General features: G+C 39.4%; 1 protein-coding gene across 4 annotated transcripts in view; it reads left to right on the top strand.

The window, feature by feature from the left end:
* Positions 1-26367, top strand: part of HECTD4 (HECT domain E3 ubiquitin protein ligase 4) — a 76486-nt gene that overhangs the window by 22144 nt on the left and 27975 nt on the right. The window contains exons 9-41 of one of the 4 annotated variants that reach the window (XM_086473921.1): positions 476-637; positions 734-847; positions 2234-2374; positions 2752-2984; positions 3484-3629; positions 5716-5786; positions 6467-6572; positions 7214-7334; positions 8258-8386; positions 9583-9707; positions 10761-10914; positions 11210-11310; positions 12326-12524; positions 13971-14090; positions 15281-15385; positions 16222-16385; positions 16741-16974; positions 17223-17415; positions 17586-17690; positions 17788-17876; positions 18457-18632; positions 19104-19239; positions 19390-19531; positions 19640-19806; positions 20378-20524; positions 20844-21028; positions 21554-21707; positions 22060-22340; positions 22658-22847; positions 23982-24063; positions 24707-24909; positions 25109-25244; positions 25937-26119. In XM_086473921.1, coding sequence (XP_086330047.1) covers positions 476-637; positions 734-847; positions 2234-2374; positions 2752-2984; positions 3484-3629; positions 5716-5786; positions 6467-6572; positions 7214-7334; positions 8258-8386; positions 9583-9707; positions 10761-10914; positions 11210-11310; positions 12326-12524; positions 13971-14090; positions 15281-15385; positions 16222-16385; positions 16741-16974; positions 17223-17415; positions 17586-17690; positions 17788-17876; positions 18457-18632; positions 19104-19239; positions 19390-19531; positions 19640-19806; positions 20378-20524; positions 20844-21028; positions 21554-21707; positions 22060-22340; positions 22658-22847; positions 23982-24063; positions 24707-24909; positions 25109-25244; positions 25937-26119 — 4994 coding nt within the window. Of the gene's footprint in view, positions 1-475; positions 638-733; positions 848-2233; positions 2375-2751; positions 2985-3483; positions 3630-5715; positions 5787-6466; positions 6573-7213; positions 7335-8257; positions 8387-9582; positions 9708-10760; positions 10915-11209; positions 11311-12325; positions 12525-13943; positions 14098-15251; positions 15386-16221; positions 16386-16740; positions 16975-17222; positions 17416-17585; positions 17691-17787; positions 17877-18456; positions 18633-19103; positions 19240-19389; positions 19532-19639; positions 19807-20377; positions 20525-20843; positions 21029-21526; positions 21708-22059; positions 22341-22657; positions 22848-23981; positions 24064-24706; positions 24910-25108; positions 25245-25936; positions 26120-26367 lie in introns of all 4 variants that reach the window. The other 3 variants (XM_086473917.1, XM_086473918.1, XM_086473916.1) reach the window with 3 other exon arrangements.

Here is a 26367-nt window from a genome sequence, read left to right as displayed (position 1 = left end):
CATGTGGAGCAGGATAACTTAAAATAGTAAATGCATACTGAATCTCAAATGATATCTTTATGTTAAAAGATTATTTGGCTCCGAGATACTGCTTTCAATATGTTTATCACCATACAATTCTTAAAACAGTTTTGTTTGTACTTTGATTTTGGGCTTCTGATTTTCCTGGTCTGGAAACTAGAGAATGCTGTCCTTTTTTTTTTTTTTTTAAGTTGTTCTCTTTAGTTAAATAACCTGTGAAACTCTGTGTATCCTTCTGGGGATTGATGCTGAATGTGTGGGATTATGAGGCCACTCCTATATACAACTTCTTAAAGCAGTTTCTGAATGCTGCAAAATGTAGCTTAAATGAATTTCATATTGATTTAATTGAGGCCCTAAATAGAAATCTGCCTCGTTTGCTGCCTGTTATTATGAGTTTTTAATGTTATGACGAAATGCATGTTTGTGTTAATTTCTCTGTTCCGTATTTCAGCTGCAAACACGAGCTGTGGGCTGCCCCTGAAGATGTTAAGGAAAACTCCGATATACACGTGTGGAACGTACTTGGTGATGCTGGTCCCACCCCCAGGGGGATCAGGCAGTTCTGCGACACGCTCGCTCTTTGGAGGAACAAGTGCTTTGTCGTCTTTAAAAAGTAAGTCGGATACATCTGTGGCAGAGTTTTAAGTCCTTCATTTTCTGAAATACAATAAACTTCTCAGAAATTTATTGGAGATTTTTTTCTGTGTAGTTCTTGCTTCGAGCTTGGTGTTCAACATTTCGGATGGGCAGTTCACCAGCCGAGCGGATCTCATTGATGCTGCAGGAAGTTCACTTGGACGTGGTGCTCTAGTTCCAGGACTTGGTAAGGAGTAGATCTCTTGTCGGGAAGTATTTCAGAACCAGACATACCCAACCCTTAGGATCTAAGTAATCTGTCTGGATTTCAGTGTGCAGTAAGCACAATAAGCTGGTGGGGTTTCATGGCTACAGTGAAGTTTTGTAAATTTAACATTTTTGAAAGTTCAGAATTCCCTGAAGGAATTTCCAGTGTCTCGCTTGTGCAGTTTTAGCTGTGCACAGGCTCAGGAAAAGTGTTTTCTGAAGCAGAAAAAAATCTTGAAAGAAGTCTGATTTTTATACCCTGCTTGTACTGTGAGGTGATACAAAGTTCCGAGCAGCTTATCTCTGTATTTGAAAATACATAAATGCATCTTAGCTGGAAAGACGTTGCAGGTGTTTTTGATTTCCCTATTGCTTTGTGACAGAAACTTCAAGAGTGTTTTTTTCAGGACTTTTTTAAAAAATTTTTTCTTATTAAACTTGCTCGGTATAATGATAGAATCATCATAAAATAATCTTTTTAACAATGTCCATGCTACTGAAGCACTGCATATCATTGCTAGCATTTTAATAAGCAGTGTTTTTATGTTGCCTAAGAAAGAATGTATGTATTAAAAATGTTTGAGATAAATAGTTTTAAATAATACTCTAATGCTGGGATGCATGGATAGGTGTAATTGTATGTTAACCTGTCAGCTCCTGTTACTGGAGATTTACCTCAGTCATTTGAAACATGGACAAATAAGTTATTTTTGAATTTTTAAAGTAGGTGAATGCCTCTGTCAGAGGACAGTCATGTCTATAATCCACTCATCCCTTTCCTTTTTTACTGTTTTGGACCCACTTGTATTTGTAGGCTTTAAGCTTTTCAGCAGTTGAGTCTCTAAGCTTAAAACTTTTTTTAACCATTGTGCTGTGCAAACTGTCAGTTCTGTTAAAGCTGTTACGCTTTTAGCACAAGGGCTTTAAAACAAGTCTTGAGGTGCTTACTTATCAATAGCTGCAGCAAAGTAAATTTGAAACTTTCTCCCCTCTACTTTTTCTAGAAGTTACTGGTATCTGTATCTATTTTTAGTTAATGCACTGTGGCAGCGTGTGCTGTTTGTGGAGGAATGGTGTATGTTACGTACTTACTCTTATGAATAATGAGCACTGGAGCGTTTATGTGAAACGGATGCTGTTGTAAATTTACTTGAAACATCCAAAGGGATGTGCATTCGCTTCATTCCTTTGTTAAGAAATCTTGTTTTAGGGTTTTTCATTCCAATGCGTTGTTCCTAAATTGCTGTCACATGACAGAGCACTTTTAAAGCAAATAATTTGGATTTATATCTGGTAAAAATTCTTTAGTCTGGCTTTCTGACAAACATTCTAAAGTTTGATGTGCAACATATTTTCCTTTTCTTAGGTGCCTGTTACGATACCATGAATAACATGATATGGACATGCTCTAATGATTATATTGATCAGTGGTGCAATCCTGGGAACCAGGCATTCCATTGTGTCTGCCAGAGACTGGGAGTGAGTCATGTCATTACAGAGCCCAAAGGTGAGGTCGACCTACAAGTCAGCATTTTATGCGAAGTGGAAGTGAAATGGATGATTATCATAGAATAAATATACAGAAACTACCTCCTGAAAGTTTCTATTAAAAGTTGAGTTCATTCTTGAAAAGCTGTTTGTAAATATTGGCCACAGTTTATCTTTGCTTTAAGAAAGGAAAAAGGGAGAAGTGAGATGTGTTTGGAAGTTCCTGGATTCTTGCTGCCTTTAGCACGTTTCAGAAGTGATGTGGGTAATTCTTTTGTTTATCATGTGGGCAGGTGTCCTGAAGTTAGAGCTGCTGCTGCTGATAAATTGCATTTGGGAAGCCAATGCTATAGTCTGTGTTTGTAGACAGCATTTGAACTGCTTTGCTTCTTCTAGGGGATGCAACAACCACAAATGAGGTGATTAACCAGTTACTGCACCATGTTGGTGCCATGTGTATCCACCAACTCAACCTGCTCGCAGCCAGCAACAACCTGCCCATAACAAATTTTTTGGGCAAGCAACACCCAATCGAAGCACATCATCTCAGCAGCATTTGTGACATTATGGAGAAAGCTATGGTGAATGGGGATACCTGTATAATACGCTGCATCCTTGTTGTCTTTCAGGTAAAAGGACATCTTAAATGTACTTCACAATAAACAGTAAAAAAAAAAAAAAACCAACCAAACAAAACAAAACAAAACAAAAAAACCCCACCCTATTATTTTAGAATACAGGCAACCACTTGATTTTATTAGTTTTTTTCTCTGTTGCATTCAGTTTAATGAAGATTGACTTAGCAGTGCTCATGCAGTATCTTACACACGCATTTAAGAGTCCTGCTTTAAATGGGAGTGTAATTGCTGCCTTTTACAGATTAAAATAAAATCCAAAGAGGTTACTTCCTTACTACGGTGGGTTTTTTGTGTTTGGTTTTTGTTTGTTTTTGTTTGGTTTTGGGGTTTTTTGGGGTTTTTTTTTTTTCCTTTTTCTTTTTGGTCCAAAGTCAGTTCCTGACTTGGAGATTTCTAGTGACCTGAACAAATAGTTTGAGAAGCTGACTGCAGAAGAAGTGTTAATGTGAAGAATTAAGTTTTTAATATTGTTGTGTTTAATTTTTCTTAGGTGGTTTTTAAATTTTTCTTCAGCCCACAAACTGAAAGAAACAGAGATATTGTTAGAAGGTCTGGCCTGTTACTTTGGCAGTTACTGATGGCACCAAGGGATCAGATTTGCTCTGAAATTCAGAAGGAGGTTTGTCTAGCTATTAGGTAAATATCTGTTTTGTCAAATTAAACTTAACTTAGATTTTAGATTATTTTTAAATGTTGTGACAGATGAATGTTCAAATTGTATTCAGCAGTTCAGTTGTAATATGAGAATTTAGGTCGATATAGTGTGATAAAATTATTAAGATTTATATCTGGAAGAAGGGAAATACAATGTGTGTGTCATAATGACAATGAAAAAACAGATAGTAATTACTTTCCATACATCTTCTCATTTGTTGCTTTTTATTTGCTTTCTCTAGGTTTTTTTAAAATGCTTTTTTATTATACAGCTGCTGGATTCAAGCAAAGTTTTCTGCATTTCAGTGCTGGCTAGAATGCCTCCTGTATTTAGCTGGTATAGTTGATTGGTGTTCTGGATAGGCAAAGCTAATGTTGTCAGCTTTTCTCCTGGCGTTTGAAGTGACAATACTGAAATTCTTCTAAACAAAAGGAATGTAAGAGGAACCAGAATGAATAATACTGGAGGAAAGCTGTAAGATTCAAGGCCCAGGGGAAAACCACAGGCAGGGTAGTAAGGCTGTCTTGAGACAGTCAGGTTTCTGTTTAGAAAACAGGCATCTCTTTGGGTGGAAGGGTGGGCATTGCGTCTCTGGGCTGGTACACCAGGTCATCAAACACTTCAACAGGCTGCTTGCTTTAGCTCCACAACATATTAGCTACTGCATCTCTTCAACCTGATGCTGTGTAATTTCCTTTCTCTGGCTTGTCAAAATAGCAGAATGACTAAATACAGGGAAGCGAGCAAAAAGTGTGATTGTGTATCACGAAAACGAGATAATGTACATCTCAGGGACAAGGAATGCTGTCTCAAACGTCCTAAGTACAAATCTAATCTGCTTTCAAGTGGGAAGTGCTCCAAAGGTTGAGAACAAAATCTTCTGAAGACGAACCTGCTTTTTTTTTTTTTTGTGAATCACGACATTCTGAATTTCAGTGGCTTTATGCAACTCTGAGTGAAGAAGAATAGTTTCAGTATGACTATCTAGCATTTTCAAGGTCTAGCTTTCTGACAGGGAAAAGTGTATTCTGTCAGCTGTATGGACAGCTGCTGCAGCCTTCCCTTGTTTAACCCTCTATGACTCCAATGGCTTGTAGGAAAGCTCTGAGGTGGGGATTAGGTAATATCTCCTTCCTCCTCTTTTCTCATTGGGGGATTCTGATGTCAATGGAAACCTCAAACTCAGCTTGCGATGTATGATAACTTTTCCTGATGTTTGTATCACAAGTTGGTTGGCATGAGCCAGAGGGAGGGACGTTGCAATGATTTCTGCTCTCAGTGTGAAGCTGGAAAACATACCTGTTTTCTTTTCTATGAGAGTGTTGTTTAAAAAGAAAAGGGGAAAAAGAAGAAAAAGTCTGCGTAATACTTCAGACAGTCACAAAGTACTCCTTTTAAGTTATCGTGATCTTCTGTCTTGATGTGGTAATTCACGTAGAAAGGACAAAGTTCATTGCAAGTTAGCAGGGGAAAAAGATCTCCACAAAGAGTGTTTATGCGTAGCTGTGTTGTTTCTGAAACACTAGTTCTCAAATCTTGTGCGTAGCTTAAACTAAGATTTCTGTAAGGAGCCAGTCTTTAATTAGTATAAAACTGTAACAGTAGTGACTTCTTGATTACTGTCTCTTGCATTTTTCATTGTTCTTATCACAGACAAGCCCCAGCTCTTACCCCATCGCCAGAGTTGGGTCGTTCTCTAAGCCATCACCCGCTTCTTCTGACAGCTGTTTCTTGAAAAAAATCATTGAGCTGTCGTATGTACAAGGGATTAATGTGGAGTTTCTCAGAGGCAAGCAAATAGCTCTGAAGAAGCTTTGAGACCTAAACAATAAAAATATAGTTGATTACAAGAAATTGCTGGAGAAAGCAGCTGCTTATTTTGACTAATATAAATGTTAAAATCTGGAGGATGTCTTTCTGAGTTGGAAGAAGCTATTGCATAGTCGTTCTGAATGTTATGTCACATACTAAGCTGAGACCCTGTGATGCCATTTTTCACATGCCCATTGAAATTGTTTTGTTCGCTTTTAAATACTTTAAGTAATACATGGCTTTGTTTTTCCGTAGCTCTGGTTTAAATATCCTCTATCCTGGAGAAGCAGAAATCAATAATTTATTGAAATTGGTCCTAACCGAAGGTGAGAATGTCTTATTGATATGTGAGAGTGTGGGGTTTTTTTAATTGAAAACAAAAAGTGAAAGTACTTCCCAACCTCTGGAGAGAGAACATGTCAGAATGTTGAGCTCTAGTCTGCTTTAAACTTGTCCTATTCTAGGAGGTTATGGAATGCTTCGAATACTGAAGCTGCCTTCTGAATGGTTATGTGGTCAAACATATGCTAGGTGTAGAAAAGGAGAATTTGCCTCAGTCAGGCAGCTGTTTGAAATTGAAAGGGATTAAAGTTCTCTCTTGTCACTATTAGTAATGTTTCTTGTCCAGGTTGTATTTTAGAACACCTAGTTAGCACTTAGTGTTACCCTTGGCACTTACACAGTAACCAGAGGTAATTTTAGTCCTTAGTGAAAGTGTAACTGTCTACTTGCATTCACCATGAAATGGGAGTCTGGACCTAGAAGCAGCTGATGCCCAGTAATTTGTTACTTCATAGGAACGTGTTTGTGTGTCAGAGTCTTTGGAATTTAAAACAGTACTATGTGCAGAGTCAGTTTTAAGAGCCTGTGGTATCAACAGGGAGTTGGGTTACACTGTAAATACAGTAATTTCTGAGAAGTAGCATATATTAAGCAAGATATCTGAGGAAATAGAAATTAATTCTGTAAAACACTGTTTTGCAAAAGTTTTTGCATTCCATTTTAGGAGAGAGAAATAGTGGTCTCTCTCAACTTCGCGACGTTATCCTGACTAATTTAGCTGAACAGCTTCAGAACAACAGATTTGGAAGTGAAGATGATGATCATTATAGGTAAAATGCAACAATACGCTCCCCCTCCTCCCCGTTTATAATGTATGTTTCTGTTATTTGCTTTAGGTAAACCTGCATAAAATTCTGCTGAAATCGCTTGTTATCTTACTGGCTGTGTGGCCTGAAATACTCTTTGTGTCCCTAGTGGGTAGAATTTCATTAGGACGAGGGAGAGAGAGGTTTGACATTTTAGGGGAAACTTTGGAGACTTCTGTACACAGGCTTAGTCTTGGATTCCCTGCTGCTTACCATGTGTATGGCAAATGTTACAGATGATAATTCCTAAGTACAATATTGTGACATTGCTCTGTCCATATCACTACCTTGGGTGACTTTTCAGCAGCAAAATGTCAGTCTCAAGTAGCTGTTCAAGTTAGGAGGAGTCTTTTTTTTAGGATTCATTAGAAGTCATAGATTTATATCAGTGCAGTGCGGGAAATGGCTGGTAATCTGTTGCATTGATTGTTGTTAAATGTGTCAGGCTTGGTTTTCTTTGTGTCTGAATCTCTGAAGTCGAGCAGATATTTGTTTTGGTTTCACCTAATTTGCGATACAACTTTCAGAGACTTTTGAGATGAGCTGTACAAAATATACCATAATTAGACTATTAAAGTTTTAAATCTTTCTTGCATTTTTTGAAGACTAAATGATGAGCTGTTGCACTACATTCTCAAGATTGTTGTCCGAGAATCTTGTGTCTTAATCACCAAGTGCCAAACTGTATCTAAAGATGATTTTCAAAGGCTTCTTTCAACTGTGCCTGTAAGTAAAGTGTATTTTGATAAAAGTATATTTGCCTTTGCCTTCTTTTCCTCCTTAAATCAAATTTCACTGAGTATACAGAGGTGAAACTTTTATAGCTGGGTGTCTTAGCAAAAACAGGAAAAGAATGTCTTTTGTTTGTGCTGTGCAGGCAAGGAAGGAACAATTTCTTACAGCAAAGTAAATTGTACAGTAATGCCAAAACAGGTTTTTATGTGGATATTTTTTCCAATTGCTCTGGTAGCTGTTTCAATTTAAACAAATTTTGTGTATCTCAATCTTCAAAGCATTACAGCAACTTAAAAACCAGAATAAACTCTTTCTACAGTTGTATATAATGATTCATACCAGCAGAAAGGATTATTATTTACAGGTAAAAATGAGTGAAAGCTGACATTATTTGATGGTAACAGTACGCATAGGTGTGTTTACCAGCGTCAGCTCCCTGCTCTGGCTGATGGCAAAGGCGAGTGAGCTTGTGTGCAGACACAGGGGAGGGGACAAAAAGTCACGGCTGGTGCTGCAGGAGGGTGGGAAAGGAGTAGTGTGAAACCACCACCTTCAGGAGTGTGCGTTACATTTGGGTCTGTGGTGGCATTATCTTTTAAGAATTAATTAATGTTAATAATTACTTGAGTATTACTGTAACGTTACATCTCTGAATAAAACGGTACTGCTTCCTCTATGTTTTGCAGGTTATTTCATAGAATTCAGTGCATTGCAACCAGTTTCTTTTTAATATGTATTAACAAGCTTGCATTATATCAGCAAAAGACATTTCTGTTCAAGGGAAATTATTTTTTGCTTTTGCTTGTACTCTCCCTCATCTTTTCTCCTCTTATATTTCAAAGTACAAGGATTGCCTGACTCGAGATCGATTTAAAGGGTTTAGATAATGTAAAGTGTGCTTATTTATGTTAAAGGCTGCATCTTCGTGTTTGCGGTATCTGATGGCTGTACAGAACCACCTCCTCAGTAACACTATTTTGATTAAACCTGATGAAAATGATGACAGTGACAGCTCCTTGCAGGGAGAGACATTGAAGGTACAGGTAAACACCAAGTTTTATTCTAGCATGGCTCTCTACAGTCAGTGTTCCTGTGACACCTCTTGTTTCTGCAATGCGTTCTCTTACGCTGCTTTGTTGGTTCTTTTCCTCTTGATATAGTTAAATTACTGTAGACAGATTTTTCCTGTTCTCAAGCTTAAGTCTGCATTTGTTCTGTGTTCAGTATTGCAGCTTGGTTCTGTATTGTCAGTGAAAACTTCTCTTACTAAATATACATACAATGAGGTTTAAAACGTGTATTAATTAATATGTGCTAGCAAGAAAACTCACGTGCCGGGAATCCTTTCTGGACACGCTACCCTGCCACGTTCTCTTCTCCAAATCACTTAGGTGGTACTTGAAAAAGTATTTTTCAGATTTAAATGGGAAAGAATTTTCATGTTTGCCTTACCTGGCTTCTGCTTTTTTGCAGTTTTAACTTATAAAGCTTATGTAGAACCACGTACATCTGTTGTCTGAAATAGCGTGAATAATGTTTGTGGCAAGGAAACTGTTAGAGGACAAGGTTTGCTGACAGTGGTGGTTTTGTTGGTATAAGGTTTATTAAAATGGTGTCGTTTTATGTTGCTACTGGAATAGGCTTGATTGAACGTGTAGAAGCCAGATTTGTGCTAGCATGCAGGCTGTCTTGTCACAGTAGTTTTTGTAACGGTGACAATTCTTCTATAATGGTATTGGCTTCTGAATTTCTGGTATTGTTTGTTAAGCTGGTTTTGTCTGCTGCTCTTTGAGACTGGGTGTGCTTGCAATGTGCTGCAGTTGAAAGTTATTTGTTCAGGCTCATTGAGTAAATGCTAAATATTGATGTACTTTTCTTGTCTCGCTATTCACCCGTGTTTTCATTGTTCAGTTTCTCTCTCTACAGTGATCCTCATACCTGCTAGGACATTCTGTCACCAATGCTGTACCTTGGCTGGCTAACAGCTCTCTCTCCTGTGCTGGACTTGGGGATTCCTTCCCTCTAGAAACTGGATGTGCATCATGTAATATATGCACCTAGTTTCTCCCAGCACTTTGGGGCTTAGCATTAATCAAATTTAAGTCTTGGATGAATCTACTGCTGCAGGCCTGCCAGGTCACATTATCATTATTTTAATTTGGAAATCCATCATTTTGTTCTATTGTCCTCTTTTTGTATTCTCTAAGAATTTAAGTATCCTATAACTTTTTCTACCTAGGAGCTAAAGACCAGCATTTTGTCTCTTGCTACACAAATTCTGACAGGATGTGATGAAGTCTTAGAAATGCTGCAACAAGTCACTACAGCACTAATAAACAGTGACATTTCTGATAGAGAGCAAAGGTAAGACAAGATGAGTGTGCTAACTGGAAAAGCAAGTAAACTTGCTTTTTGCAGCTTACGGTACAAGCACAGTTAGCGTGACTTGTTCTTTCTAACTTCACACTTGAGCTTTCAATGTATAGGAACTGGTTTTTACTATAGCATTTGCTTAGCACTTACGTTGTGAAGAATTTAGAAGCAGTCTCTCCACGTCAATACTACTAGCTTGATAATCTGTAGAAACTTCAAACTGATAAGGTTTCGGTCAGTCGCAAGGGTATTTATGAGCAGGGTGACTGGACACAAACTGTAGTTAGTCAACTGGGAATATTCCTGTAAGCTAGGGCAATTTTTTTATTTCTAAATTCCTGACTATCACATCTTTGGTAGCTGGACTAGGTATTTTATCCATGGCAAGTCTTGGATGCATGTTTCATCAGACAGCATAGCTTGCCTTTCGCTGTCTCCCCTTTGCTCAAAAATACATGTTGGGAATGGGATGTAAACAAAAGCTGTCAACCTTTTCTCTCGTTAAACAAACACCTCCCTCTCCCGGGTGTGTTTCTGGTTTCAGTTTCTGTGCTTTTCTGTGCCTGCAAGATCATTTTTTTTTATTGACGATACACAACTCCTTTACGAGATTTTCAGATGGGTTTCATGCTCGAATCTGGTTTTGTAGATACTGATTCTTTTACAGTACTTGGAGCTATGTGTGCTAGGAGTCTGATATACACACGGAACATACATTTGTGTTCGATGTGGACTTTCATCTGATGCCCGTGGGAGCTTGTAATTTTCTAAGTAATTATTACACTCTCTTCTGGTCTGTCATTGTTTGGTAAGAATTGGCAGCAAAGGGGATGCTGGGATGCTGACACTGTGGAGAAATTGTAATGTTTTCAAGATACTAAGGTTTTGGTGCTTTTTTTTTTTTTAATATAGTGCAAATGTTCTCTGCTGAATTTTGAATTGCCTACTTACGCAGTCTGTTACAAGATTAAACAGATGACTAAAAATAGTAGTGATAGTCTATGAAAATGGTTGTTCCTATGTATATCTTGACTCTCCTTACAGATTAAAAGGCCTGGAGCAAATTACAAAGGCTACTATGCTTGGTCATCTGCTTCCCGTCCTACTGACATCTCTGATGCATCCAAATTTGCAAACTCTAATGATGGCTGATGCCTTGATGCCTCAGCTGGTGCAGCTGGTTCTTTACACAAGTCAGGTATGGTCTTTGCGTCAGCAGGTGTCCACAAAGGGAAAAAGATGTGACATGAATGTTTTAAAATGCTTGGTCAACTTTCTGCAGTGAGTGATCCACGGCTCATCATTTAGGAATTGCTTGACAGCTACAAAAGCTGTTAACACTGAATATTAAATTTGACTTGGTACAACAGCTACTAAGTAGTGATTGATTGTCAGTAACCACATACAGTGTGATTGTTGATATGTTTGAATAATGACATCTTAAAATAATTTACTGTTTGCATGTTTCTAACACAGTTTATCTTGTGCCACAGACTGCACTGCTGCTCAAAACTCAGTCTCCAGTGTTCTCAGAACTGAACAGTTCCCCCAGTGGTGCATCAGAACAGAAGGGAAAGCTGTTACCTGATGAGAGGTGATTTTTCTTTACATTTGAGTCTTCTTTCCTTGGGATAAAATATCCTAGCTGTGATATTCATTTGACCATTGAAGCAGCAGTGTTTTTCTTTTTTTTTTCTTTTTTTTAAAGGCATAGCTGCAATGGTTCGTAAGTCTGTCTTGGAGATATATAAGCCTTTACAAAAGGCAATTAGTTCTAAACTTTTTTTTGCATACAGAATTAAATGATTAATATCTTCAGCTTGTTTGCACAGGATATGGTTTGTTTTGGTTTCTCTCTTACCTCAAGCATTAGGAATTCATTCTAAATGTTCCTCTCACAATAAATTAGGCTAAGGAGGACCATCATGAGAAAATGTGAATTGCTCTGGCAGCATGAGATACAGTATTAAAACCATTGGAAAAATATTAAATGGTTTCATTTACATAGAGAAATACAATGATTTTAAGTCCTGCAGTTAAATCCTGTGTCTCAGTTACACAGCTTCTGCTTAGGAACAGAAACACACAGCTAAATGAAAGAAGAAATGCTTATCAGAGCTATTTGCAGTGTTGCAGAATTTGTAGTATTAAACAACTTGTGATAACGTGGTGATATACTGTGTGAAAACTCTGAAGAATTTATTTTCAGTCCTCCTCCAAATTATAAGCTTCAGTGAAATATTAGGCATATTATTTTATGACAGTATAATCAGTTTTGGGTGCTGTCCCAGCGGGGGACATTATGCTACCAATCCATATATAGTACCACTTATTTTTTTCTTTATGGTGCTGCTTAGCTTGGAAACTGGGAAGCACAGGGAAGAGTTGAGATTTTACAGGTTGGAGATTGGCATAGTTATTTCTAATGTACAGAGCTCGTGCTGTGCAAGTCCTGCCTGTTCCCTCAATACAGTTATGCCTAAAATGAGAAATAATACTTTGTGTCGCTATTGAGAGGTGATTTTAAGTACTTTATAGTTTGGTGTCCGAATATATAGTAGGAATCTGTGTGGTGAATTTGAGGACTGACTTTTTCACTCTGATTTCAGAATGCTGGAAGAGAAAGAAGAACCAGGTTTTCTTACGGGTTTGAAGATCCCTGCTCCCTGGGCTGCTGGGAAGACTGTAGAAACAGTTCATCCTGTCAGGGATAACTATAAATTTAAAGAAACTGTACACATTCCAGGAGCCCGTTGTTTATATCTTAGATTTGACAACAGATGTTCTTCACAATATGATTATGATAAGGTAAGAGGGCCAACTCAGAAATTCTTTCTTTTGTATGCATGTCCGTCAGGAGCACTTCCCATTTTCGTCTTTTCTGCCCCTTGTCTTTCACGGCACCTTATTTCCAGTGATCAGCATAATGCAGGAGGTTTTTATTGATAAGAGCTTATTAGTGTGCGCTGTCATGTCAGTCTGCTTACATCAAGGCTGTGAGGTACAGGGGTGCAGAGAGGTTATTTCTTGTGTGGCGTCAGTGTGAATGACTTTTCAAAAGAATTCTGGAGTTTCATCATAAGACTATACTTAGCTAAATGATAGAAAATGTGCAGAGTGGTTGACATGAAAAGGCGGGAAGATGAAGATTAATGGTTTGTGTTTAACTTCTGTTCTTCTTGAAGAAACAATCAAAAAAAAAATATATGTTTAATTCTTCTTGTGTATTGTTTCAGAACATAATATCGAGTGGTTGTTTCAATGTTTAAAACCTATCAGTTATGAGGATCTTTTGTTATGAGTTAGGGTCTGTAATTAAGACGTTTCCTCAAAAGATGTCAGAAGTAGTGGTAGTTACGAAACAGCAGAAGTACAGTGGGCTCCAGAGGAACGGGGGTTGGGGGGTGGTGTGTTTTGGTTTTTTCCCCCTCAGAAATTCATACCAACTCTTCCATTTTTTTTTCAGTTCATTTCATGATGGCTCAGATTATCAAAGTGTGACCTTCTCATTTTTGCTGTGGTTTAGTTTTCCTTACCTCTCAAATTTTAATCTAGCTGCCTACTTTGTAGATCAGCACAGTTTGTTTCAACTAGGCAGAACTGGAAAGGTTACTTTTTTTTTGCCCTGATGATAAATGACTTGTTTACATGGATTAATATGAACAAGTATTTTCAATTTCAAAACCACAATTAATAGCACTTATTTACTTTGTATAATCAGAGCGCTACTTGTGCTGCTTGCTAACTGTTGCCATATGTTCCTCAACGTGGAGCAGGTCCTGTGATACTCCCATTAGTTCCTTCTAAGTGTCTTTAATATTAATGTCACCCATTACTGGTTAAATTCCTCCAGAAAACTTTGGGCCTCGTCATGTTCCCACTGGAGTCACTGACAGAATATTAACTTTGTTGAAAGCGGGATCAATCTGTTTGAGTAGAGAGGCAGGGTGTTCCAGTGAGCTCAGCTTGAGGACTGGAAGTTAGGATTTCTCCCGATTTCTGCTCCCAGTTGCTGACTTGCTGTGTGGCCTCGGGGGCAAGTCACTCAATTTCCTCTCTGCCTCAGTTTCCCCATCTGTAAAATGGGGATAATAATACTTGCCTACTCACCTCACAGGGCTGTTGTGAGGATTTGTTAATGTTGATAAAGCGCTTTGAAAATATAAAGCGCGGTGTAAGTGCTAAGTATTATTATTATTATTAGATTTTCTTGTTTTTCTCTTACAGTCTAACAGTGTATTTTATGTTTTGAAGTTGGTGATCTATGCTGGTCCTAACACAAACAGTAGGAAGGTTGCTGAGTATGGAGGCAATACACTGGGATATGGCAGCCGTAGTGTCTTAGGAACTGGTTGGCCGAAAGACTTAGTAAAGGTACAGTATTATAATCCAACAATATTTCACATAGAAAAATCCCCTTTGGAAACCATGTCTAGTCCCTTTTAACCCTTAGAGCGATGAAGTCCAAGCTTTTAAGTGTGCAGTTATCCGCGATGAGATCACTTCTTAAGTGGGAAATTCCTTGGGGTATAACTTTAAACTCAGCTGTACGTTCTGTGCGATGCTTCTCTTGTTTGGTTATGTCTTACTGGAATTCGGTATCGGTACGTTCCAGTCCCGGGGTCTCTAATGGCACGGCTGTTCTCGTAACTGTACCTTCCCGGGAGAAATTCCCGCCCGGCCTGAGGCTGCGCGTGTTTTCTTAAGGTCCGTGGGCATGGCTGCATTTATTTCAGTCACCTGCAAACATAACAAGTAGTAAATGTAGCCACTTGCCAACCTTTTGTGTTGGGTTTTAAAATGACATTGGATGCTTTTGGCAGTAAAGCTAAGACACAAAATCCCTCAAACTTCTTGAAACTTCAGGATTTCAAGAATTTTGCGGTATGTTCTCTCAGATTGTATGCGGTATGATTATTTTTTTCCTTATGTTTGTGCTGCTGCGTTGTCCCACGCTAAAACCGGGCTTATCTATGTAGCAAAAAATAATTTCAAAAAGAAAACCAAGTAGTGACAAACTGGAAAGCAATTTTAGACAAGCACTCCATTGTTCACAATTAATGGAATTTAATTTATTTTTCGGACGTGGATTTTTATGCTGCTCTTTTAGCAGTATTCTATTAATGTGTTGACATTGTTCTCCTTGAAGAGCTTGTCTGTTTTCCTTCAGGAAGAGAACTGTTGATTATGGCATGGTTTCTTGCAGACAAATAATGAAAGCATTTTGATGAAAATCAAGACCAAGTAACCCAGACTGATAAATTCTACTATTGATTCTACAACTGTGGTGGTTTTATTGTTGTACTGTAGTTAGTCGGCAGCAGAATGAAAATCAAATTGTCCGCTAGAAGATATCCTTACAGAAAGGGAAGAATCTTAAATTGGAGTGTATAATTGGAGATAAAAATAATCCTTAGATAACTGTCATTAAAAACGTTAATCCATAAAATAAGCCACTGTTATGAAAAGCCTGTTTGTTTGCCTCAATTCTTAAATGTATCTATCTTTTTTTTTTTTTTTTTTTCCCCCTCCCCCCCCCCCCTCCTCTCCTTCAAAATGTTAAGGTGGAAGGAGATACAGTCACCTTCTCCTTTGAAATGCGGAGTGGTCGTGAGCACAACACTCCAGACAAAGCCATGTGGGGCTTTGCTTGCACTGTTCGAGCACAGGTACTCAAACATGACAGATTCCATGGGACAGGTTCAGCTTCGATTTACCTTCTGTCTGTTACGCGCTTCAGATCAAGTAGAAATGTACTTCAAAGCTAGAAGTTAACGTTTGAGGTTTAACACAGTAATAGCTGTTTGTTTTGGTGATGAGACAAATCATCTTTTTACAATGTGAAGGACCAGCGCCTTAGACGTTTGGCTTCCTTAGCCAGAGCTACCCTGTGGCACGCTCTGTAGCGTGCTGAGGGGTTTATGAAGATGGTTGTTACCAAATATGTCTTATTTATCTCTTGTCTCTGGCTCTGGGCTTGGGTGGAGTCACAGTAATATCTCTTGCTGCTTGTAGACCAGGATTTCTTTGGAGAATTGTGTATCTTGTAACAAGCTGGAAATCAGAGATTTAATGAGGGAATAATCACAGATGACTATAATAAGTAATGATTCCAGCCTATAAAGAAGAGAGGGGAGGGACGCTGGGATCGAACAGAAGGAAATTTGAATCCCACTACCAGCAAGCTAGGATCAGGCCTGGGAGGTGACAGTTCTGCAGGCTAAAGAATGACTGAACCAAGGATGACTTTACATTTTCTTTTGTTTCTTGGTTCAGGAAAATAATGTTTAAATCTGTCATTTCTTGTCTTGAGTTGTTCTTACATATTGCTTTTAATTGTTAAGCGTTTTTTTAGTATACCTCTGCCTAAGAGACATACGATTGATAGATATATATCAATATGTAAGATAATATGTGAAAATATAAAGTCCCCTATCTTGAAATATATCAGGGAATGACTTTGTGGTTGGTTGATTAGTGCAACTTATCACTATTCCTACTACAGGAGTCTTCAGAGGATGTGTCGGGAGGCTTGCCGTTCTTAGTTGACCTGGCCCTTGGCCTTTCTGTGTTAGCTTGTTCAATGCTGCGGATATTGTACAATGGACCTGAAATTACCAAAGATGAAGAAACCTGTCAAGAGCTCTTAAGATCTAAACTATTACAAAGGTAAAAAAAAAAAAAAAAAATTATCTGAAATCCCATGTGGATATTTTCTGAGGGAAGGTGACCTTTGTAGTTGTGCTCAAGTCTCGTGGTCTAAGGTGATGTTTTGATAACTTTTCTGGCAGTTTGATCAGCAGTTCTGTGTGGCCTGAAACTGAGGGAATACTCTCTAGAATAAAGGTTTTCTTTAGACTAAGTAGAGGAGAATTGGGCTATGCTTGGTACAAGCCATAGTGATATGTTAATATGTAGTCTGTCTTTGTAATGTGTTGTTGACTAATGTGTCTTTGTGAATAAGGGGGTTGAGTTAGGGGAAAAAAAAAAAATCTTTTTAATGTGTTTTTAATTATTTTGCCAGGTGCCAGTGGCAGGTGGAAGCTAATGGTGTAATATCTCCAGCCCTTACACCAAGTCCTTCTCCGTTGCCTCTTACTATAGATGAAGACAGAGAATTCACGTATCCTTCTGATGTTCTAGTGCCTCCCGTCGGACACTATTTCGATCTGCCTAGGATTAGGCTGCCTCCAGGAATCATGATAAAACTCAGGGAAATTTCTGGACGTGCTCGGCCTCAATTTAGACCTAGCATAAAGTAAGCAGTCATTGTTTTGCTCTATTTTTCTAACTTGGCTTTTGTTGTTTGAAGTGCTTGGTGCCAAAGTGAGTGAGCTAAAAAAAGCAATGGTGAGGATGCGGCGTATCTGTCGTGCGTGGTGGTGTGCACTTCATGTTCTGTCAATAGTTGTTTGTGAATGCAGCGTGTGGTGAATCGTACATACGAGCTGTCAAAGTTTGTCCATTGTTCTTGCTTAATCAGTTTGGCTTTACCTATAACCCTAGGGAGGTGATTCAGCCAGAAGTAATGGAGGAGATGGTAGTTTCATGTGTGATTAAACATTTGAATTTGGTTGATGCGCTCCAGTCCCTGATAAATTTCCAGTATCAGGAAGAACATGCTGAAGAATATGATTTACTTTGTAAAATTATGGGAGAGACTTTTAAGAAGCTAAATGCCATGGAGAGACAGTTGCAGGTAAAAGTAATATTACATTAAAAACAGAAGGCTTTTTTTTTTGAGAATAAAGGTGTATTAACAGCATTTTAGAAACATAGAAATACGAAATGTACTCAGATTTCTTCTTTTAAGAGCTCTGAGACTCCTTAAGAAGAACAACTGCAATAACTGTTATTTTTGTCTCTTAGAGCGTGGCCGAGCTGGAGCAGAAATGGCAGAATGAGGTAGATGACGCCATGCATGGGAAGCTGGAGAACAATGTCCCGTTCTTTTATGATTATCACTTCAATGAGGTAAGCATGGTGGCTGCTGTGTGCGTGCTCATGCTTCATGCTGCTCTCCGTTCAAGGAGAAGAATACACATTCATCCTTTTCCTTCACTTTGTTTAGAGCAAGATGAAAGAACTAGAACTTCTGTGTTCAATGAAAGAAGTTTCTTTTGATGGAAGTGATCTTGAGAATGTGGTCCTGGCATTAAGGTTAGTAGCCGGCTGTGGAGTGTACCGTTCAGGCAAGGTGCTTGAAAGACAGGCGGCTTGAAGCAGCCGTGGAATTTCAGTGGATTCCAGAAGAAGTTGCGCAGGGTTGGAGTTGCATACATCCATAACTGCTGATTGAAGTAGCACTTGAATCTCCTTGTACCCTGTGACACTTAGTGATGTGAAACAGAATCTGGCACTAGATGTTTTGGAAATGTTTTATGTCTGGTTCCATTAAAGGCTGGTAGAGCTATAGAAAGAAAATGATCTTTGGGAGCAGAAACATTCATCTGAACTTCTAACCAGGGATGCAAATACTTTAAAATGTAATTTTTCTGTCTGTCTAGCAATATTTGATTAAATAGTTAGAAACATTTGTGCTAAATAGGTACTTATGTACATACAGCTGCTAGTGCTTACTACCAATCACTACTTTTATTTTTTTTCTGCTTTGTTGGCATAGAATAGATTGGTGCTATGTGTCATCTTTAAAATGACCTTTCTCACAGTAACACTTTGTTTTCAGAAGGCATTAAAACATAATTGAGTTGGCTGCTTTTGTTTTCTTTCATAATCTTAGGGAGAAGTTTTTTCAAGAGGTGAATTCGCTGATACAGAGGACCTCTCATCCCCTAGCAAAAACAAAAACGTTAGTTAAGAGCCTGATGAACAGAGCCGAGCTGTTATTACATGTCACTATTGCAGCACAGTCTGGTATCACAAGAAGTATATCTGGTACCCCTGCAGAGACTCCAGGTATATCCCTCATTACCAGCATTGCACTTTCTTTTTTTTTTTTCTTCTTTTTCTAGAGATATAGTTTGTTCCTTTTCTCTTGTTTTCCCTCTTCCACTTAAATTAAAATGAAACCTTTTTCTTTTACTTTTTCAAATTAAATAAGTTCTTTTTCAGTAAATGAAATTGAGTCTTTGTTTTCTGATGACCATAACGGTGGTAAATTAAGGTCTGAGTAGTAATATGTGGAATTTTAAACTTCAGTCTCTTGAATTATTGGGAGAAAAATGCTTAACCTAATCAAAACAAAACTAACTTAATAGGTGAAAACAGGCAAGTCCTTAGAACTGAGTTGCAAGTTCTTGCTTGAACTGTGTTTTCCCCACCCAGTGTTACAGCTTTCGCTGGAACGTCCACAGTGGTGTTAAAAGCCGTTTGTAAATAACCTCCCACACCAGGAGTGACGTTCTTTCGTATTGTATAATATTGCAGCCTGTAAATCGGCATCTGAAACAAAAGTGATCTCTCACGCCGTCCGCCAGCCCGTCTTCCTTCGCAGTATGTCAGCACCGTCGGACTTAGAAATGATTGGGAATGAAGATATCGAGTTTGCCAGATCAAGTCAAAGGTACACAAGGGTTTGTTCCACAGAGCTGCCTTACAGTAGTGTGGCCTGTGTTGTTAAAATAGTTGTAAACTTTGCGAGCGTAGCATGGTTGGTTTATTTCCTTTGGATCAGCTTACTGCTGCCGGGTGTAACTATCCTGTGTTCTCGTAGGCGCCGCCACGTTACCAGCCATCGAAGTAGCTCCTTCACTCTTCTCCAGTCGCTGACCATTGAGGATAGCAGAGATAAACCCACGTACAGCGTCTTACTGGGGCAACTCTTTGCTTTCATCGGAACAAATCCTGACCAAGCGGTATGTCATCTTAAATGTGCCAAGTCATTATCTTGTCAAATTCAAACTTTCACCAAGAAGGGAGGTGCTGCGTCTCATGAACAAAACCAACCAACTAAAATCTCGTAGGTGTCCAGCAGCAGTTTTCTGCTGGCTGCTCAGACGAGGTGGCGTCGCGGGAACACGAGGAAGCAAGCCCTGGTGCATATGAGAGAGTTGCTGACGGCAGCTGTTCGGGTTGGTGGCGTGACACATCTTGTAGGCCCAGTGACCATGGTACTTCAGGGAGGACCAAGGTTTGTTTATTTCTCGGAAAATAATTAAATGTGTCTGTCAAAGATAGTAAATTGCAAAAAAAATCACCCAAACCGTGAGAAGTAACTGGCTGTGAGGGCTTGAGTTTGGAGAGCAAAGCTTGCAAAAACCACTTTGACCCTTGTGAGGCGAAAAGGTGGAAACGTCTAAGAAATGCTTCTGTTGGGCAGCAGAAGAACTTTCCTTTCATAGTGGAGTGACGTGTCCGCAGATATGTATATAGGGTATCTTAGTCTCCTAACTTAATTCTACATTCATGTTACTTAGGTAGTAGTGGTAGATTTAGCTGATACTATCATCTAAAATTGATAAATATTTTGTAAGTATTCTGTTTGTAGTTAAATTTCTATCATCTCTGGGGTAAAACTACTATGCTATCTTGTTTACAGATGTCTCAGATTAAAACATTAAGTGACTTGCAGTTTTGCTTCTAAATCTTCCTTGAGTAATTCTTAATATCTGCTGATTATTTTTTTTTAAAGCTATAGTTGGAAGTTTGTTCGTTTTACTTGATCTAGAAAGCCTACCATTTCAAATATCTTACTACCGCAGAATTGAAGAGCTCACCTGTGGCGGGATGGTGGAACAAGTCCAGGAGGCTTTTGGAGAGACTATGACGTCTGTGGTCTCGCTGTGTGCTCGCTACCCCATTGCTTGTGCAAATAGCATTGGCCTCCTGTGCACCATACCTTACACGAGGTATGAAAGCTTCAGAAGGGGAAGGAGGGCGCCCACAGCTGTCCTCACTGGTCCTTACTAATGCTTTGCCTTAAGGAGAGCATTATGTAGTATAAATATGCTCCCTTTCCTCATAATGAGGGGTGTCTGAGAACATCCTGTTAAACTTTCTCAGAATACAGAATTTCATCTGGGGAGGACAAGGGAGAGACAGAACCATCTTTCTGGAAAGTGAAGTAATTAATTGCTGAGTTAAGAGCAAGTTCTGGATTTTCGTTGTGTCTGTTGTTAATGACTGAAATGTTACTTAAGGAAAATTTGAATTTCTCCTCTCATACAGGAGCGAAGAGAAGTGTTTGGTCCGTAGTGGCCTGGTACAACTTATGGACCGGCTTTGCAGTTTAAGCAGCCAGACAGAATCCAGTTCGAATGAAAAACAGACTAAGAAACAGAAGGTGGCCACCATGGCTTGGGCTGCCTTCCAGGTGCTAGCCAATCGCTGTGTTGAATGGGAGAAAGAAGAAGGTAGGAACGTGGCCAAATGCATTTCTACTGCACGCTTTAGAATTGCCCAGGTGCCTGAGAAGCAGTGTAAATGTACTTAAAGTCGGGCATTCACTCCCCAAGGGGGGTCTATAGAACACCCAAGTGGATATGAAAATAAGTTGATTTTCTTCTTGTTGTTTTAAATTTTAGCTTTTTTTTTCCTCCTCACAGGCGTATTTATGTTGCAGATAATTTCAAGTCTGCCCCTTGGTTCTGCCTAAGCATACATAACCAGAGAACCTAGAGACCCTTAGTGATGCATTTCTCCTGTGATAGGATTCACCCATAACATACATGAACTTACAGACATATGGCCATTATCTAATGGGACATCGATGTTGTATCTGGATTTATTTTTAATTAAAATCATTTTACATGTAAAAGTTTTTTGCTATAGCAAAACAAACCTATTTTTTACTATTTTCAGCTGGTGGCTAAGGAATGCGTAGCTGTGCCTTCACTGTTGTTAACTAACAGTCGCGTGCTCTTGCGTTACTTCTAAAGGTGGTTCCACAGAAGCTGTTCACTCTGGCCTGGCTCGTCAGGTCTCCAGCCTCCTCACCAACCACCTCGCCCGAGCGACCGAGTGTTGTGGCAATCAAGCTGCGGGGAATGACGCGCTTCAAGACGTTCTCAGTCTTCTTAACGACCTGTCAAGGTACTACGCCTCTGTCTCTAGAATGTTTTTTTTTTTTCTTTTTTTTCTGTGTAGGAAAGCAGGTGGGAGTTCTTTTGGGGATTTTTTTACAGCAGTGAGGGTAAGATCACTTTCAAAACCATTCTGAAACTTGATTGTGAACTGACACTTAATCTTGGTGTTTAATCAGTGCTGTCAGGTTATGTAAGCATTGTTGCAGGTAAGGTTAGGCACTGAAATTTCTTTAACTACATCTTGTAAATAGTAAATTCATTTGTTTTTAATTTCAAGAGCATCATCAAACAATGAGTTTTTTTTTTTTTCCTTCAAACAGAAGTTACCTGTTGGTTTTTTTTTTTTTTTTCCCTTTCAGGAGTCACATAGGTAAAGCAATCCTGAGCCAGCCAGCCTGTGTGTCCAAGCTTCTGTCACTTCTCTTGGATCAGCGTCCTTCTCCAAAGTTGGTCCTTATAATCCTCCAGTTGTGTCGTGCTGCACTGCCTCTCATGAGTGTTGAGGACTGTGGAAATGTGGAATTGCCTCCCTGGAGTTACTCGGTGCCCTCTCTGAACAGCGAACAGGATGATCCCAGTGACCCAGCCTCCAAGATTGCCTCTCTGCTGTTGGCAAAGCTGGCAGATTACGTAGTACCAGGTACCGGCATCTTTTTTGGTGTCGTGCTAATTTGAGAAATTGCCAAGCAAGTCACGTTTCTGCAAGGAGCTTTTGTATTGACAGAAAGCTCAAGTGGGAAAATGTATATGGTATGTCAGTGGTGACTGACAGGGTATCTCTGTGACTTTCCATCTGCCTCTGTTCTCAGACTGACCTCAGTCACAGTGGTGTGTTAGATGCATTTTGGGTGTGTTAGCAGTAGCTTCAAGCGCAAGAAAGTTTGTTGATGGAGCTCATGGTTGTGTGTTTTTCTCTGTTTTCAGTTGTTTGTTTTTTTTTTTCCTTTCTCCTTCAAGGGTGCCAAACGGTTCTTTCTCCGACTGCCTCTGAGCCGGACACTACTTTGGCAAAAGCCAGCCCTAAAAATTCCATAAAAGGTGATAAAGATCCTGGAGAAGAAAGTGAGGCAGTGGATGGTAAACTTTCTATTTTTATTCATAAACGAGAAGACCAGTCATCCCATGAAGTCCTTCAGCCATTACTGAGGTAATCTTAACTCACTGGATTGAAATTAGCAACTGATTTTGCCAATTCCATTTCTCTTCTTTTTTTTTTTTTTTTTTTGTGCTATGGCTGTAGGAAGAAAGCTGCATCGTAGACATAATAGTAAATGGGAGAGCAAAATGTCATCCCAGTTCACTGTGTTTACTGGCAAAATAATAAGATAATGCAAGAATGGTTTATAGGGCTGATGCTTAGCATGCTGTTCCCTGGATAACAATGCATATACCTCTGTACTGAATTTGTGGAGAGGCAGCAGCAGAAAGAATCTAAATCCCGATGCTTCCTGGACTTGTCTGCGTTATGGGAGACTACTTAGCAAAGCTGAAACAGTAGAGTACACAGATGTATAAAAGGAGGAGTGGGATATGAAGCGTGACACTCTGGTTTTGGCTTGCTTACAAGTAGTGTAAGCCACTAGCAAAGGAATGTAAAAAATACCTTAATCTGTCTGAAAATAATCACATGAAAAATTAGCTACTGAAATGATACACCATCAGAAAAATTGAACGCATCTTGTTATGGGGTTACAGACTATGTAGGGCTAACAAATAACAGCTCTCAAAGGAAAATGGCTTTAAAAGCATTGCTTTTAATAATGCATACGCTGGGTAATAATTTGCTGTTACAGCTTCTTTGGTATTCTTAGTACCCACCTGGATTTTGAGGTCTCCAAATGTCACGCAGCCAATGTTCTCACTTCTTGCATTTTGTACTATTTGTTTCATCTTCCCCCACACCAAGCTGGGTCTGAACCCCATGCCCTAAAAACAATACTAAAAGCTGTTGGGTGTTCTTAGGTGAAGCGTTAACTTGGAGCCCCCATGTATTTGTGGTCGGTAAAAGCTAATTTCATGATGCTTCTTTTTGAGGGGGGAAGGGTTAAATTGCTATGCAAATAACTGCATTCAAAGGTATTAAATTCCTTTTGTAAGGTACAGTGCAGTTGAGTATGTCCTTAACTATCAAGTGTTTCTATTGCTGTTGAGCAACTCAGGTGCAAGGGCTGCTTTCAAGTAGTTTGGAAACACGCATAATGTATTAAATCGGATTACATAGTTCAGCTGTGTTTTCCACCAGTGAAAACAAAGCTAATGTGTCCTGTTTTCACTTTAACAGTAGCTCAGAAGGTCGTCCATTCCGACTAGGAACTGGAGCTAATATGGAGAAAGTGGTGAAAATGGATCGAGATATGACAAAAGTAAGGAAAGAAATCACTGAAGAGTTATTCAACATTGTAAAAATCGGTGGCCATGCAGAATTGTTGGTTTTTTACTGATGTTAAGCCCCCTTTGTTAAATGTTGTTTAATTTACAGAATTATTCAGGAAGATTTGTGTGTAATGTTAGCATTATATAGTTACCAATGTAAGTACAGGGGTAAATGAAAAAGAATTTCAGCTAATGCTTCCTCCAGCCATTGTAGATCACGTTTAAGTTCCTCTAATATTCTCTTTCCTGAAGTGTTGAAGGCAGTTGATCATATGAATTTTAAACCACATACTTAAATTTTCATGTATATTTTCAGACATGTTCTTGAGTATTTGCACCAGACATACTCACTGATGTGTGACTTTTTGAGCAGAGAAGAGAAACTGTACTGTTAATCTCAGAGTGGAATGTTAAAGGCAACGAATCCACATTGATCTCTGATAAGAGATCTCTGATAAGAAAAAGCAACAGAAAGAATTTGTCTTATGACTCTGACTAACACGTACACAGGGGGATGTTTTGATGTGTTCTCAGTACTTCTGCACGTGCAGAGGGAGGAGGGTTAAATGCGTCACAACGTGTGGCCACATAGAGCTGACATTAGTTTTTGTCTTACGGCAATTTTATTTTCAGAGTGGCTGCTGTGAAGTTATCACAGAAGAAGCTGCTGCAGCTCTTCGAAAGGCAACTAAGTGGGCACAGTCTGGTCTAATAGTTAGTGTTGGGCCACCCATAGAAACCGTCAATCCAGAAACTACCAGTGGGTTGTCCACTGGGGACAAGAAGAAGACCGCACAAACATCTATATGCAGAGAGAGGAATTCTGAGCTCGCCAGGTAGGTCACTGCAGTTCTGTACTTAGAGCCTAGATTCTGCTTTTCTGTACACCAGTATTTGTAGATCTCTAGAAAATAATGTGAGTAGTGTTCACAAACTTTCCTTTTTTTGTGCTGTATATTGTTGCTGACAGTTGAAGCTTCTTTTCCTTCTCTTCTTTTGAAATTAATGGGCAAATTGCCACCTCCTTCTGTGTAGGACGGATCCTGTGAGGCCGTTCATTAGTGGCCATGTTGCCAACAGCATGGCAGCAGAAGTGATCGCTTTGCTACACAGCTTGTTGATGGCGCCGGAATCAAATGCAGCTCAGATATGGACAACAACTGCTGAAAAAGTAAGCAAACAGAAGATTAAGTATCAAATTCTCCACCAAGCATGTCTTGAGTAGTTAAGAGAACTTAAGGATTAGCAGTTTCCTAAGGTACTCCTTTCCATTTTCCTCCTGCTAACCCTTCAAACCAGGATGTGTAGCTGCATAGAAGCAGCCCTTTCTAGTAGATGATATCTGTCTGGTGTCTTCAGGTAGAATAAATAATCAAGAATTATCCAACATCAGCGAATGTGTTGTCATTCTGTAATCCACCTGTCATTCTTTTCGGTAATTAATAATGCTGTTTGTTTAGGGAGTTGTCTTGCCTTTGCCAGGTAGTTGTTGTACCTTTGCTGTTTGGTCCTCTTTGCCATGACCTCTGAGTTGGCCAGTGTTGGCTGGACAGTATAACACGTTGCTTTTATGTTCCTCTGAGTCCTCTAGCACCAAATCTGTTGCTTAGGCTAAATCCTCAGGCAAAGACTTCTGCCAAGATTATGTACGTAACTCTGTGATTCTGAAAGTTATTAGGGAACGAAGCTGCCTTTGATGGTGTTCACACTTCAGAGAACTTAGAATATTCCGAGTTATATAATTCTCTTCAAGAACAAAAATAATTCTTCTGAGACTGTGTGTGGGCTGGAGGCTTGGGGCGTTGGTTTTTGTTTGAATTGTGCTTTGAAGTCATTCCCTGGTATTTTTGCTTCTGTCTTCAGGTGCTGTCTCGGGCTCTGATGTACATTCCACAACTTGGGAAATATGCAGAGAGTATTTTGGAGAATGGGAGTAGCAGTGGAAGGAAACTTGCTAAACTTCAGAGGATTGCTCGGCAGGCAGTGGCTGCCCTTTGTGCTCTGGGTGGCTTTAAGGAGACAATTAAAATAGGTTCTGAAGTTCAGGTAATTCAGCCCCGTTCATGTTTTATATCTTAAATGAGGAGCAGTGCTTTTGACCGTGTTTGGCCTGCGTTGTGAAGCGGCGTGCGCTTGCCTGCGGCGGCGAGGCAGCTGCGCTGACGCTTGTGGAGACTGCTGTTGCGTGTGACTCCCATTTCCTGAAATAGCCAGCTCTGACTGTGTGTCGAGTTGGTGTGTGGCGTTAGACACTCGGTGAATCTTGTTTGTCAAGCCTTAAATCTTACGCAGAC

This window comes from Leptosomus discolor, chromosome 16 (assembly GCF_034619465.1).
Source record: "Leptosomus discolor isolate bLepDis1 chromosome 16, bLepDis1.hap2, whole genome shotgun sequence".
In the NCBI taxonomy this organism is placed as follows: Eukaryota; Metazoa; Chordata; class Aves; order Leptosomiformes; family Leptosomidae; genus Leptosomus; species Leptosomus discolor.
Note: the sequence above shows the minus strand (reverse complement) of the source record. Positions and strands in the feature narration are given on the sequence as shown.